This window comes from Osmerus eperlanus, chromosome 28 (genome assembly GCF_963692335.1).
Source record: "Osmerus eperlanus chromosome 28, fOsmEpe2.1, whole genome shotgun sequence".
In the NCBI taxonomy this organism is placed as follows: domain Eukaryota; kingdom Metazoa; phylum Chordata; class Actinopteri; order Osmeriformes; family Osmeridae; genus Osmerus; species Osmerus eperlanus.
The window spans coordinates 3155752-3171017 of NC_085045.1; the positions used below are offsets into that span (position 1 = coordinate 3155752).

A 15266-nucleotide genomic window follows, 5' to 3' on the forward strand; every position below is an offset into this window, starting at 1 on the left:
GTACTTACTGTAAGTCGCTCTGGATAAGAGCGTCTGCTAAATGTAAATTTAAGGTCAAGCTCGTCCCATTAGCGTGTGCTTTCATAGGGTTAATGAGGGAACGACCGCTCTGAATGTGCTCAGGAGTGAGTTATTTTTCCAAAACGGAAGCTAGCTAGTTTTAGTTAGCTTCCGTTACCTAGCAACCTAGCATAATACTCGTAGCAATGCTACTACCTGCTAGTTTTACTTGATAGCCTCCTAATTGTAAATTTTGAAGCCATATTATAGCGTTTGTCATATAGTTTTTGTCTATCGGAAAATAGTCGGTTGGAATGTTCAGAATCACATATGTGTGACGCTACTCCTTAACGGGTTAATGAGGGAACGACCGCTCTGAATGTGCTTAAGATACGACATGCAAAACTTGCACCCAGACTCAGTAACCTCGGCTTTCAACCAGCCCCAGGCCTGCTTGGTCCTGTTCCCTTCCCTGTCTGCTGCTCCCATGTTGGGGCGAGCCTGTGGCCTCGCGGCCCTTACCTCTGACACGCCCAGCGGCTCAGTGTCCCACTGGAGTGGCTTCACACACAGGCCTACAGAACATGGAGGACATCCCAGCTTGCATCCTGTCTGTCCTGGTGCTGCCGTGAGGTTTATAGCAGCTTGAAAACGCAAACAGCCAGAGAGGTCGACACACCGTCAACCTGTGAGATCATATTCCAAATATGTACTGTACTTAAATAAGAAAATACGGATTCTGACTAATATACAACAGATGTATAAGAATACAGTGGTTTGCCAAGCTGGCAACATGCCATTCAAATCCATGTTAAGACCGCTATGTTCAATATTTTTTCTTGACTGAATGGAAATGACAGCAAATGGAAGAGAGAGGGGGGGGGGTGTTAATATAATTATATATTCTTATCACGTAGGGTATGTCGAGAGACTATTTTACAGCGCCAAGTCTTTTCAACAGTTTCTTCCCTTTGGAGATCAGTCCCTTTTTCTTTTTGGAGGACAAGTCGTGGGGGCTCCTCGTGGGACTGCCGGGCCCCACGATGGCGGGGCCGGAGCCAGGGAGGTGTGGGCGCACAGTGGGTGAGGCGGCTCTTCTGGGCGGACACGATTTTTCCGTCGGAACCTAATGGGAGACCCGTAAGGGACAGTTCAGGGGGTTAAACAGCCAGCTCTCTCTCGCACCCCAGCCACTACTCCCCTTCTCTCAGTCCTTTCTGTCTCATCGGGGCCACCATAGCTCTGGATCCCCCAGTCTATCTCCCTCACATGTCAGAACAACTTGGGTGTTGTCTTATTAGCGTAAAGTCAGACGAGTCTATGTGAGTATTCTTTAGGTCCTCTCTCTCTCTCTCTCTCTCTCTCTCTCTCTCTCCTCTCTTCCCAAGTAGTTAACGTGTTCTGCTGATGCTGCACAAATCTCTCCAACAAACATGACTATCAATGGAAAAGGAAATGCCTTTCACAGAAAATGAGATACAACATAGTACTGTGTTACATTTTTGACAAAATGACAGCAAAGGTTTGTTTAAATATATAGTCTTACTTACATAATGTATACTGTACAACTGGGTTACAGAGAAACATTGAATATCTAAATATTCCTTGTAATCATGAGCTAAAAGGCTTCCTTTAAATTGCACTTAGGAGAAATGTGTTGACAAGATCCCATTAACATGAGACGGAAGTCTCTGGAGGAACATAGCTACATATAACAGGTATTTCCAAATGGTACGTATCTGCACATTGAATGTTCGTAGTTTATGGCAAGTAAAGAGGAGATAAGTTATCAATTTACCAGTTTTGGAGCATTTTATCACTTTTCATCAAGGTAACTTCAAGGTTGTTGGAACCAATTCAACCTGCTTTAAAAAAGTTTCATTTACAAATCTGGTCGCAAGCACGAAATTATTTATGCAAACTTAACCAAAAAAATAATTATGAGATTCTCAGTTTCTCATGTTAATCAAAATGAGGTTTGAAAATCGAAACTAGATGCCAGCTCTATGAGGATAAAAAATGTTAATGGCTTGTTTTACCATTTTGCGTCATTCGTTAAGTGAAAGAGAAAAATTGCACCCCACAAACATCTTCATCGTGTCAGATGCTTGAGCAGACCACAGCTTTGTGCCCAACAGGAAAAAAATAGCTCCAGGAAATCCATGAGCCTGTGTGACATGTTGTCATTGGTTGGCCTCCGCCACGAAACAGGGTTGGGTGTGTTTGGTGGGGTGCACTACTTCAGGGAGAGGGGAGGTGCTAGGGGGTCAGTGTTAGGGGCCCGTCTCAGTCTAGCGCTACTTCTACAGGGGAGGGGAAGCATCTGGATCGTGCAACAATTAGCCTTTTAGCTTTTCATGAGTTACAGCAGGAGACTAAGAGTGGGAGACGGACAGTCGTACAACACTCAGAGAAACAACCGAAGACACCATGCTTCTCGTCTAATGCACTGACTAGGGCGGTTGTTCTTCAGTGAGAGAACACACGCCTCTCTCCGAACGCCCTCTGTCCGTCGTTAGGTAAGAGCCAAATGTGGTATGCGTTGTTGTGTGTTTCCGAGGCGACAAAGAAAGATGTTGACGAAAGGTGTTATGAAAAAGTGTGTGTGTTTGTGTGTGTGTGTACCATAACTTGGTGGTACCCATGTCACCTGCATTAGACGAGAGGAACGTAACCTTGGTGTCCTCAGTTGCCCACTTACGTGACGGAAACAGAGCCTTTAAGGTGTGAAATGAACACTCTTCTTCTGGTTTGCCAAGCGGTGAGAAAAAAAAAGAAATAAATAAAATAAAATGCAGTGATGGCATTTCAATAATCTGCACTGTGAGAATGGCAAAACTATAAACCAAGGAAATCTCTGATGAAAACCTGTTGGTATTCAAACATCAATTGCAGTTATTTGTTAACACCATTTTTTGACACATTATATTTACAACTAGTTATAGAATGTTTTCTTTTTGTTGAAATTATACTCTGATAGGAACATAAATTAGTTGACGTCTCGCGTGCTATTTTACAGTTATGCAATATACAAAAACAAGGCGTTCAGGAAGCAAATACAAAAATGAGAGTACTTGACTTGTTTTTCTTATAAAACTGTTCAAGGAGAATCCATGCATCTTAAAGATTGAACATGCGGCACTACACTCTACATATTTCATCCTCCGATACATCAAAACTACTCCCTCTATCGTCAGTTATTTTAGATCAAACACAGATTATATTCATAAAGCATTACTACAATGCTAAATATGCATGTGCAAAAAACGTTTGTGGACGTCCCCAAGATATTACGCAACCTTTTTAAGTCAGCATCTTGCTGCTCCTGTCCCTTCGCTAGGGAGAATGCTTTATGAATACGGTATGTCCAGATATTTTACGTACAGTGCATAAGTTTCCCCCTTTTCACAGCAGTCAACATTGAAAAACAAAAACGCCCCTCAGTGTGGTATCTAAAAGGTAGCTCTGGGTGGTCGTTCCTGTCTACAGCGACAAAGCGTCCCCCATCGTAACCTCGACAACGAAACACACACAAGCACGGACGGAGAAACTAAAGGAAGGAGGAGAGAGAGAGGGACCTGAAAGGAGCAGATGGATGACAAGAGGGCTAGTACTGCGTAAGAGCGTGTACCCTTTTGGTCTTGATCCGCGCCGGAGCGTCCTGTGGGTACCGAGATGGAGTGTCCGTGAGAAAAACCTCCACGTCGTCAGGCACTTCTTCTAGAAAGTTGGAGGGGACGAGGCCCTTGTGTCCATTGAGTTCACCCTGGGGGATGGGAGCAGGAAGAGGCCGTCGGTAAAGGGCACTGTTTCGACAGCGCCATTGGGCTGCGCTTCAATACCGCCATCTCCTGGTTTGATGGCAGCATTACAAGTGCAGTTCTCACAGTAAACCACCAGATGGCGATGGTAAAGCGCAGCCCTATGGAAGTTTTTTTTTAAAGGACACTGTTTTGACAGCGCCATTGGGCTGCGCTTCAATACCGCCATCTCGTGGTTTAATGGGAGCATTACAAGTGCAGTTCTCACAGTAAACCACCAGATGGCGATGGTAAAGCGCAGCCCTGTGGAAGGGGTTTTTAAGAGGCGCAAAACACAGATCAAGACTCTTCGTTCGGTTTCTACTGGACGCTTTAAGAGTAAAGGAACAAATGTGACTTCGTTCTACTGAACGCTTACGTAGTAAAATCCATCTTCGTCGATTTCGCCAAAGACGTTGACGACGTCTCCGGCACAGAAGGTCAATTCAGCCTGTCGACCAAGACAGAGAGAATTACAGGACATCGATCTTCCCTTGCACGCCTCACACAGCCCCATGCAAGCTAAACACAGTTAAATAAGACCTCGGAAGAACCAGGGGATTCCATTAGGGTCGGAACAGCGTGAGATTCTGTCCTTCCTCTTCCAATCAGTGGGATGCAGGTGGGCGTGTCAAGACAGTCCGGCCACCAGACAACAAACAAATGTATCAACTGTTGGATGACTGAAGGACAGGATTGCATCGCAATCCAGTAGGACTCCTTAGGGGGTCTCCAACCAAACGCACACCAACCAAACACACAGGTGAAGAATACTACTGAACACACAGACCAAACCAAGGCAGGATGCTGGGCCCAGCAAGGCATTGAGGGGGATTAGTGACGACGAAAGAGGGTGTGTGTGTGTTAGGGGGGTGGTGTGGGGGCGGGTCCTCATCTGAACCCCACCTCATCTACACACTCTACAGGGTGGGGGACACACAGAGCACACACAGGCTGCTCTCACTCACCTCGTCCATCAGCCTGTCTCTCCCATACTGTGGCTGGGGCCCAATAGAAAGGAGAGTGGGTGAAACCAAGGGGAGGGGGGCAGCGGGGGACAGGTGACCAGTTCATGATTCACAGGGAGCGTGTGTGTGCGTGTGTGTATGAGTGTGTGTGTGTGGGTGGGGGGGGGGAGGGGTTAGGGGGGGTTGTTGATCGTTGAGCCTATTTAGGTGATTCAGTCTGGATCGTTGCCGTGAGACACATCTGATATACGATCAATGTTACCGTAGCAACAGGACCCACCGTGCACTCTGAGAAAGACCACACTGTCCCCTTTCCCTGTCGGTGGCGATAGCATGTAACATTAGCATGTGTGTGTGAATGTACAGCGCGTGGTGGGACTGTGGGGAGGTAGTGGGGAGCAGTTACCTCCACATCCACGTTAGGGGAGCTCTCCCTGGGGTCGTAGTCATACAGGGCCACCATCCTGCGGGTGGAGGCCGGGTGCTGACGCCCGCTACGCCGGTTCCTCTCTGGACAGGCAGAGGGAGGAAGGGAGGGGGAGAGAGAGGGGGGGGGGAGAGATGGGTGGTTGATTGGAGGGATAAAAGGCGATATACTTGAAATAATCGTCTTCTGAAGATGCATGTGATGGTTGATGACCTTGTTGAGCAGTTGCTTAATCAGGGATTGATTAGTATTACTGTGAGTCATACATTCATCTATATCCTTCTCAGTCATCTTGACATTTGTATGATTTATGGATTAGAATGAATGAATCCCGAGAGGGTAGCATGGTTAAGAGGAGCTGGGGGGGGGGGGGGGGGAGGTGAGGGATGGATATGGGAGCAGGGGGTCAAAGGGCACCTGAGAAGAACACACCTCTCTTGGATTTTCGGGACCTGCGGTTTATTGAGCGGCCATCTTTGAAGCGGTTGCAGTTCACTTATCAGGAGGGAAAGAGAGAAGAAGAGAGGACAGGAAGACAGGAAGTGGAGAAGAAGAAATAAGAGCACCATCCGCAAAACACACCAGTGTAGAGAGTCGGGGGGGGGGGGAAGAGGAGGAGGAGGAGAGCGGGGTGAACACAGCGGCAGACGGAGGAGAGGGAGGGAGAGAGAGGGCACAGGAGAGGGGGCCTACCTAGCTTCTCCACCGGGGTGTTGAGGGGCAGGAAGCCCTGTTTGAGCAGCTGCTCCATCATGTCGTCATCCTCGGTCTGGATCTCAGATACCATGTTACAGGGAATGAGCCCCACCCGCTCTCTGACCTCCGCTCTGTAGAACCCATCTGTGTCCTTGTTCCCAAACACCTGACAGCCACACACACACACACACACACACACACAGACAGAAGCATGGTGTCAGAGTACCGGTCAGGGAACATAACCCAACAACACCCCACCTCTGTTACGAAAGGTAACATGTGCATCCCTGTGTGTGTCTGTACAGTACGCTCACACAGTGAAGAGACTTCTCACAACTGTGTCATTTCCTGTGTTTTGCCCCCACCCCTCTAGCAGCACGCCCGTGAGCTCGCACGCCCCCCCACCTTGATGATCTGTCCCTCCTTGAAGGGCAGCTCCTCGTCGGCCGCGTCCGGGTTCGGGGACATGGACAGCGGGTCGTAGTCGAACAGCGCCACGAACACGCGGGCCGGCTCCTCGCCCTCCGACTCCTCGTAGTACTCCGGGCTGCGCCGTGCTCGCCCCGGCACGTGGCCACGCCCGCCGTACCCGTCTGAAACACAGGAGAGGAGAGTGGTGCTACTGCCAGGCCAGCCCAGGTGGTACCACGTCACTCCCGGCTGACAGGGGGTGAGGCGTGTGTGTGTTTGTGTGTGTGTGTTTGTGTGTGTGTTTGTGTGTGTGTGTGTAGAAGAAGAGCCAAGTGTTTCAAAAGTACGATTTGTTGTGTAGTTTCAACACACAAGTCCTATTGCTGGAGCAACAGACAGCGAACACAGAGAGTCACTGACAGCCACACACACACAGACACAGGACAGAGACAGTCAGGGGAGGACATACAAGCCAAGCTGTGGGATGCAGGGGTAATCACATGACCATGCGCAAACTATCAGAAGGGGGGGGGGGGGTAACAAACGTTGCTGTTTTACTTTGCTTCAGGTCATACAGGAAGCGACAAACTCCCAGTTCTTTAGGGTTAGGGGTCGGAGAACAAAGAAGTCAACAGACCAAACGCCAAAGCAGCTTCCTGGTTCCATAACGGGACAGTGAGGGGAAAGGAATGAACCTGATGGCCCTAAACCATGCAACTCATGGATCCCCCATGTCCAATCAAATGCTTCGATTGCGATAGTTTGGGAGACAGTCTGGTTCAAGGCCCTGGGAATCCCATCTATTTATTTTGTGCAACCAGAACCACAAAGATGTACTGGACACAATGAATACGTAGTATAAAACATTTTGGGAAATTATTTGTCATCAAAATGTCTAATTGAGATGACATCATATGGAGTGATACCAACAAGACAAGAGTGCAAGTTCTCCATCCAACATTTCTTCTTTTCACTATTCTGCAAACAACCACTCATGCAAAATCAACATACCAACAACCTGGGGGAGGGCGGGAGGAGGGGTGGAGGTTGAGGGTGGATTAAGGAGAGGAGGCGGGAGGGTTTGAAGGGAGATTTAGGATCTGAGGTGGTAAAGGGATGTACAGGGAGGGGGACAGTCATTCTCCATTGACAGAAACAGCGGCCATCTTGTCTAGAGTCAAGCTCGGAGCAGAAAGACCCTCCACCTCTAAACACCCTGCAGATGAACACAAGGCTCTCTTGTTTTTTTCCGTCACGGTCAACAGTAACAGTCTGCTTGAGAGAAGCTGCTCCACATACCATAGTGATGCCACTTCCTGCGCCGAGCTACACTGCCATAGTAACCATCCTCCTTGCCAGGTGAGAGGTTCCCCTCACTCCCCTCACTGTTACTCTCCATGGTGATCTCTACAGGAGACACCAACCACAGGGTTACAGTCAGGGAATCCCCCCGCACACACACACACACACACACACCTGCATACACACACACACAGACGCAAACATAGACGAAAGCCAACACACACACAGACATGATCACACACACACACGATCACATGCACACCACTTTAGCCCACTGCAGCAACACACGCTAGAGGGCTGGGGGGGCTGGGAGGGCAGAGGACATCCGTCAGTGCAAAACAGCAAAGCTTGCGCCGAACTGACACGAGAAGAGGTCAGAATAGAGTTGGCCCTGTGTGTAGATAAACCTCCACATTTCGTGGAGGCCACTAGTTCGTTATCGCCCGCCCCCCCCGCCCATACGCGTCACCTGGGGGCGTGAGAAGGGGCGAGAACGTACAGGGGTGCCCTGTGTTGGGCTCTGCCAGAGAAACACATGGGATGTTTAGGCAACACCAGGGGCCCTGCGGTGGGGTTGCGGTGGGAGTGGAAGGGGAGGTGGCCTCACTAACCAATGGAAGGAACTGTGATTGGGCGTCGCTGTGGAGGAGGGGCTCCGCGGACAGGCCGCCGTCCTGAGTGGTCCATCCGCTCGGAGCGCCCGTGAGAGGGGGAGTTCCCTATGATCTTCGGAGGGAGAGAGAGAACACACGCCAGGTTAAACACACCCTGCCTGTTCCTAGCCAGAGATGAGAGAGAGAGAGACAGAGGGAGACAGAGAGACAAATCACCCATTGAAAACAAACGCAAAACCATAAGAGCAAATGATGTCACTTCCATTTGTCCTTAGGGAGGCAAAGTAAAAGTAACGCATAAAACAAGGAGAACGACAAACCAATAAACCATCCACACAACCAAATCAAACGCACCCTAACACAACAACATGGACCGCGGGGGTGGGGGTGGGGGGGCTGAGCAGGGTCGGGTGTTTAGCTAAAGACCATTTTTTTGTTTTGTTTTGTGCATGTCGACTCCCTGACGGCCCTCGCTGGCGCGGGAGGTGTGAGCGTGCGTGGAGGAGAGGGAGATGGAGGAAGGCGTGGGCGCGGGAGCTGAGCACAGCTGTACCGGCCTCCACCCTGGGCCTGCTCTCTGTCAGCAGAGACCAAGGACCGACGATTTTCCATGACGAGGGAAGCAGGGGGTGGTGGAGGAAGGGGCGGGAGACTATTCAGCATAAGAGGGAGAGAGAGTAGAGAGGAAAGAAACACGCTATGAGGGAGAGAGAGCGGTCTCTGTCTGAGGCGGTGTGATGGTGCGGGGACAGGGTGCAGGCCGGCCACTGATCACAGCAGGCTAGGGGTCACAGCTAGCGCTGGAGCCTGAGCTGGCAGTGCAGACCAGCCACTGGGACCTGGGAGAAGCAGAGCATGCTGGGAGCACAGGTCCCTCGGGAGGTGGAGGGACCGGTACATGACAGGCTAGGAGGGGTGATGTCAGTCAGAGCAGTCACACGGACGCCTCATTGGTTGGTTGGGGAGAAGGGGGAGGGCAGAGGAGGAGAGGGAGACCACATATCTCCATGTAGAGACACGGAGAGACACCCAGCTCTCTCGGAGATGAGACCTTCTCCTCAGAGACATGAGAAACAAAAACGTCCTGAAATGGCCTTTAGGTAACCAAAAAAGCTTCACTTAAAAACTCACTGGACGTTCTAGGAACGAGCAAACCAATACACATGAAAAACTACAAATAAGAGCCACCATGAACATGTAGTAACTTGCCGGTATATTGCACAAAAACGATAAGAAATCAATGTAAAAACGTGGGGACACCCATAGAGAAAACTAACGGAAAAAAACACCCAGGAATAAAGAATGGTTTTACTGCTTGCTGATGGAATGCACAGCAGAACAGTCTGAGTCACACACACCAGCGGCTGGTCGCTGCCCCTGACGAGCCTGGCCCTACTGTCCCTGTGAGTGAGATAGGCCCTGTCCAGCTGGCTGAACCTGCCCTGGCTCAGGCCTGCCTCCCTGGGGTCGAATCTGGGCCCGGCCTCCCGGCCCGGTCCGTAGCGGACCTCCCTGCTCCTCAGGTCCCCCACGTGGCCCGTCTTGGGGGCGGAGCCGGGCCCGTCGCAGAAGTCCTCTTCCACGCTGCACTGGCGCGTCAGGGTTCTCTTGCGGCCCATGGCCAGGGCCCGCCGCTCCACCGGGCCCTCGCAGTGGATGACCCGCACGGGGGCCCGCGTGGGGCCGTAACCGTGGTAGCCGCGGTAACCCAGGGAGCCCTCCTCCTCGCTGCCGCAGTCCAGGCCGCTGTCGGGGCTCTTGGTGGCCTGGCGGCCCGGCCGGCCCGGGAAGCGGTCGTCCAGGGAGTAACCGTAGCGTCCGTCGCAGTAGCGGGGTGAGGAGCGCTGGCGCTGCAGGCGGCGGGAGTTCTTGTTGGGGGAGAGGTGGTTGTGGAGGGGGGGGTCGGGCTGGTACATGCGGTTCCTGCGCTGCATGCGGGGGGTACCGGGCCGCCCCCCGCCGTCCTCGAAGCGGAGCCGTTGGCCCAGGCCGTCCACGCCGTCCGGCTCCTCCTCCGACACCTCGGGGATGCTGTGGAGCCGCTTGCTGCGGAGAGACTTCTGCCTCACCACCTCCCTCTGCAGGTCCCACGAGTCCCTCTCCTCCCCCAGGTCCTGCCGCCGGTAGTACGCCTGCGGCCGGGGAGCGCATCGACACACAGCACCATCCGGGTTTCACAGTTCAGTTAAGGAGGTTTACGTTTGGGAGGATTGTATTGTTTTTTGTTTGTTTTTGAAGGTGTTAGAACAGGCAGGAAACAACACAGTGTGTGAATAGAAAATAAATTGGGGAGGGGGAAGACAAAATAAAGACAGAATTAGTTATTTGAGGCAATGGCCTGAGGTAAGGCATGCAGTGTCATTCTGAGCAGGGAGAGATGACTCATGCTCTGAACGGGAATCTGTGGAGGGAAACAGAGGAGGGAAAATAAAAGAACTGGATGTTCCACTGAGCAGAGGTCAGAGTTCAAAGGTCAGAGGGTTTCTTGACCTTAACCCATCTACCGGATGACCAGTCCACACAGAAAAATGCAAAGGTGTACGAGGAGCTGAACAGAAATGTGTGGAAACAAAATGATCAAAGAAAGGAAAAGATAAACATGAAGTATATATATATAATAAAAACACAGATTTCATTAAAAGGTTAGTTTTTACCTTAATACTGAATTATCAATTGATTTTCATCTCGTCTTGAATATGTGTTTTCTATGTGGGTCTCTATTTTACTGATGATAACAGCATGTGATTATTTAATTCCTGCTGTTAAAATAAAACATTTATATTTGATCCAGAACATGATAATACATAAAACATGATAAAACATACCAAAAAAAAACTAAAAAGTACATTCACAACAGGCAGTGTTACACAAACAGGTAAACAGACAGACTTTGTGAACTGATGAATTTGGAAACATTGGGGGGATGCAGCATTAATAGGTTCTATGCTGATCAACACACCAATGAACTTCCAGCTCACATGGTACTGCACACTTTTAACATCACTGTGTCTTAAAAACTAAAGTCTACAGTTTGACATGCCTCCTCACAAGACTCAAGCATGACAGATAAACATACTGTACAGACAGAGGATATCATGGACATCAAGAAACACATTCAAAATCAATTCCATGAGACAAGACTCAAACAAAAGTGAATAATTCCATTTAAGCCAACTCACTTAAATGAGATTCCCATATGCACTTGCTATGAAAAGGCCTTTCTAGCTGATGGTACAGTACATTTCGAAAGATAATAAAAACGTTCTCCAAAGAAAATCTTAAAATCTTTTTTTTTTTTTTTTTTACAAACAACATCACACACATTCTATTCCATTTCCAACTTTACATTACACAGATAATTCAAACTCGGAAAACAACGGACAGTTACAATTTCAAATAGGAACACGCTGAATCTCGATATAAGACATTGCAGTCGGGTGGCCTGGCGTCATTCATGCTGGGTGAGCGGAGACACACCCCTGCGCTAGCTAAGCCTGATGAAGCGAGGTGCGCAGGGGTCAGAGGTCACAGGGGTCAGAGGTCAGGCTGGAGAGCTCAGCCAGGCAAGGCCACAGCGAGCCTGCATGTGGAGCGTGTGGAAGAGGGGCCGCAGCAGATGACATGTCCCCCCCCCTCCCCTCACCCCTCCCCCACGACCCCCTCCCCCCCCCCGGGCCGTCTCCAGGGGGCGTCTCCAGGGGGCGTGTGCTGTACCTTGAGAGTGTTGTGAGAGTTGATGCTCCGCCGGCGGCCTTCCTCCAGCTGCATCTCAGAGTAGAGCTCCTCCTCGTCCTCCTCCATGATGTCAGACAGGTCGGAGCCACGGCTGCTCTCTGTCTGGTACTCCTCACTGTGACTGTAGTGGTGGTGCTGGAGGGGAGGGAGAGAGGGAGGGAGAGAGGGGGGGAGGGAGAGAGAGGGGGGAGGGAGAGAGAGAGAGAGAGAGAGAGAGAGAGAGGGGGGGAGGGAGAGGGGGGGAGGGAGAGAGAGAGAGAGGGAGAGAGAGAGGGGGAGAGGGGGGGAGGAGAGAGAGGGGGGGAGGGAGAGAGAGAGAGGGGGGGGGAGGGAGAGAGAGAGGGGGGGAGAGAGGGGGGGAGGGAGAGAGAGGGGGGGAGGGAGAGAGAGAGAGAGAGGGAGAGAGAGAGGGGGAGAGGGGGGGAGGAGAGAGAGGGGGGGAGGGAGAGAGAGAGAGAGGGGGGGGAGGGAGAGAGAGGGGGGGGAGAGAGGGGGGGAGGGAGAGAGAGGGGGGAGGGAGAGAGAGAGGGAGGGAGAGAGGGGGGGAGGGAGAGAGAGGGGGAGGGAGAGAGAGAGAGAGAGGGAGAGAGAGAGGGGGAGAGGGGGGGAGGAGAGAGAGGGGGGGAGGGAGAGAGAGAGAGGGGGGGGAGGGAGAGAGAGAGGGGGGGAGAGAGGGGGGGAGGGAGAGAGAGGGGGGAGGGAGAGAGAGAGAGAGAGAGAGAGAGAGGGGGGGAGGGAGAGGGGGGAGGGAGAGAGAGAGAGAGAGAGAGGGAGAGAGAGAGGGGGAGAGGGGGGGAGGGAGAGAGAGGGGGGGAGGGAGAGAGAGAGAGAGAGGGGGGGAGGGAGAGAGAGGGAGAGAGAGAGAGGGGAGAGAAGAGACAAAGGTATAGAGAGAAAGAGGGAGAGAGAGGGAGGGAGAGATAGAGAGAGATGTATTTCTCTGTCATTAACCGTGAGACTTCCACATGTGTCCTTTGTGTAGCTGTGATTGTGCTAAGGACACCCAGGCGTGTAGTAGAGTACAGCACACACATGTCTGCCCATCTCGGAGCCCCGGAGGAACTCGTCCACAGATGCGCCTCTCCGGCGGGCGTGCGGCGAGTCGTAGCCATCCTCCTCCTCGTCGGAGTTGAGAGGGTGCAGGGCGTCGCCCCGGTCGCTGAAGATGTTCCTCTTCTCAACCTGGAGCACACGACACAAACATCACACACCCACGCAGGGAGCCGCCACGGAGGGAGCAGATACTTGGACAGGAAGCCTGGCTCACTCAGGAGTCCTGCCTCATGTATGAGCAGGAAGTCGCCGAATTGAAATCGTACATTTCATCCGTGCTGTGTATTCTATCTTCCGTGCGCTCACCCGGTTTCCCTCGGCGAACACCCGCTGGGCAGCCTCCCTGGCCATGGCCTTGGCGATGGTGTTGGGGATGGGGACCCCCTGAGGCTGGGGCAGGATCCTCTGGGGCGAGGGCGACCGCCGCGGCTGGTAGTGGGGCGGCTCCAGGGTGTGTCCGCGCGTGGGGGGGTGGGGCGAGGGCGTGCGGGCGTTCTCCCAGGGCTGTCCAGGCCGCAGGCCCCCGCCCTCCTGATCTTTGGTTTCGGGCTCTCGAGCACCTCCCAGGGGCTTGGCCTTGGGGGGCATGGGGTGGGGCTGCAGGTGGGGCTGCAGGTGGGGCTGGGGGTGGGGGGGAGGGTGGCGTAGGGGCTGGGAGTGCGGCTGTCCGTGGGGCAGCGTGTGGGGCTGGGGCCGGGGCAGGACGTGGGGCTGGGGGTGCGATGGCGGGTAGGTCTGCGGGTAAGGTGGGTAGGTTTGCGTGTGTGCCGGAGGGGGCTGGGGGTGAGGCATGGGAGGGGGATGTGCAAGCTGCCTGTGGGAGAGGCGAGGGGAGCCCAGGAGGGTGTGTGGGATGGTGGCTACGGGGGAGTCCTGGGACTCCCCTTGTGCTGACAACGTCCTGACTATCACCTCCCGGGCCTCTAGGCCCTGGATCTGGTTCAGCTCTATCGTCACGTAGTCGGCCGTGGGGTACAGGACCTCTGCTATCTGGGGACACCAGGACAACACACAGCTCCTCAGTGACAGTACTGTGCATTCACATTGTACTATGCCATTCACATTGTACCGTGCATTCACCCACATGCAAGGGAGAGCTATGGGAACAGATAACATACTCTCTTTGCACACATACACATATCATACACATGCCATAGTCAAAATGGAGCCTGGTAAAACCGCTTTAAAACCATGTTACATAATCCAGGCCAATTGGATGGAATTCCGTTGCTATACCGCCTCCCTCCAGCGGATGGCGGTAGAGTGCTACAGACCGAATACACGCTCCTACCCTCACAGAACTAAACATGACTAAACTGTGGGACGGCAGATCGCTCCTATGCACCTTCTGTCCCTTGGTGCACACGGCGTAGCCAATCACGTTGGCTCCGTTGGAGGTGCCGGTGGGGGTGAGGGGCGGGGGCTTCCAGCGCACCTGCAGGATGCCGGGGTTCTGGCCGCAGTGAACCTGCACCTCCTGGGGGGGGAAGGGGGGTCCTGGGGGGCGGAGAGGAAATCAAAATCAGACAAAATGTTAGCTTGGTAATAAACAGCTTGACCAGATTTCATAGTGCTATACAATGCTTGAAACACGGGTACTTTTCATTTGGCCGTTGTATAATATGAATATTGAGGATGCAATATAACGTGCCACTGTAGTGTATCATTGTACAGGTGCATGTATCACGTGCATGTGTTTGACTTTTACTGGACACATTTGCAATGCGGTTTAGACGCAACCCGAAGCTAATGCATCTAATGATGCCAGTGTGTGAACGAGTGAAGGTACATCAACGTGGAAACATCCTCAACTCATCCTCATCTTCTGACCCTCCCCCCCCCCTCACACACACCCCATCACACACACCCCCGCCCCAGAGATAAGTTCCACAGTGTACCCCCTCACGGCTGCGTGCTAACCAACAGGCCCCATCTGGGCTGATGCGCCTGTGCCCTGCAGTTCCACGCTCCCACAGAGCCGGCGCATGCAGCCAGCTGCCCATTCAGCACTCAGCGGCGGACAGCTCCCAGCCTCGTCTTGCTACCCACGTCAATACGTCTTAATAGCTTTTTCTACACCATGACTGTCAGCAGAGATGTAGCACTTTCACAGAAGGAGAGGAGGACTCGAAAGTCAGCAGACATTCTGGGCATTCAGCTGTTTTCTGTTTTTCTTTTTTTATCTTTTTTTCCGTTAAACCGCGACCGTCGGGGGTGCGGGTTGCTGTGAGGGTTCAAACCCCGGTGGGGGTTTAAATGG

At 52.3% G+C, this 15266-nt stretch overlaps 1 protein-coding gene across 7 annotated transcripts in view; it reads right to left on the reverse strand.

Annotated features, from left to right (window-relative positions):
* Window positions 1-173: 173 nt before the first annotated feature.
* Window positions 174-15266, reverse strand: part of rimbp2b (RIMS binding protein 2b) — a 27961-nt gene continuing 12868 nt past the window's right edge. Inside the window, exons 11-26 of one of the 7 annotated variants that reach the window (XM_062454519.1) lie at window positions 14352-14503; window positions 13313-13996; window positions 12986-13135; window positions 11933-12088; window positions 9577-10350; window positions 8216-8330; window positions 7602-7709; window positions 6297-6484; window positions 5889-6057; window positions 5613-5690; window positions 5175-5278; window positions 4769-4801; window positions 4180-4251; window positions 3632-3766; window positions 2702-2746; window positions 987-1126 (exon numbers count right to left, since the gene is read on the reverse strand). In XM_062454519.1, the coding sequence (XP_062310503.1) occupies window positions 2720-2746; window positions 3632-3766; window positions 4180-4251; window positions 4769-4801; window positions 5175-5278; window positions 5613-5690; window positions 5889-6057; window positions 6297-6484; window positions 7602-7709; window positions 8216-8330; window positions 9577-10350; window positions 11933-12088; window positions 12986-13135; window positions 13313-13996; window positions 14352-14503 (2945 nt within the window). In that variant the 3' untranslated portion in view covers window positions 987-1126; window positions 2702-2719. Of the gene's footprint in view, window positions 2747-3631; window positions 3767-4179; window positions 4252-4768; window positions 4802-5174; window positions 5279-5612; window positions 5691-5888; window positions 6058-6296; window positions 6485-7601; window positions 7710-8215; window positions 8331-9576; window positions 10351-11932; window positions 12089-12985; window positions 13136-13312; window positions 13997-14351; window positions 14504-15266 lie in introns of all 7 variants that reach the window. The other 6 variants (XR_009929073.1, XM_062454517.1, XM_062454520.1 and 3 more) reach the window with 6 other exon arrangements.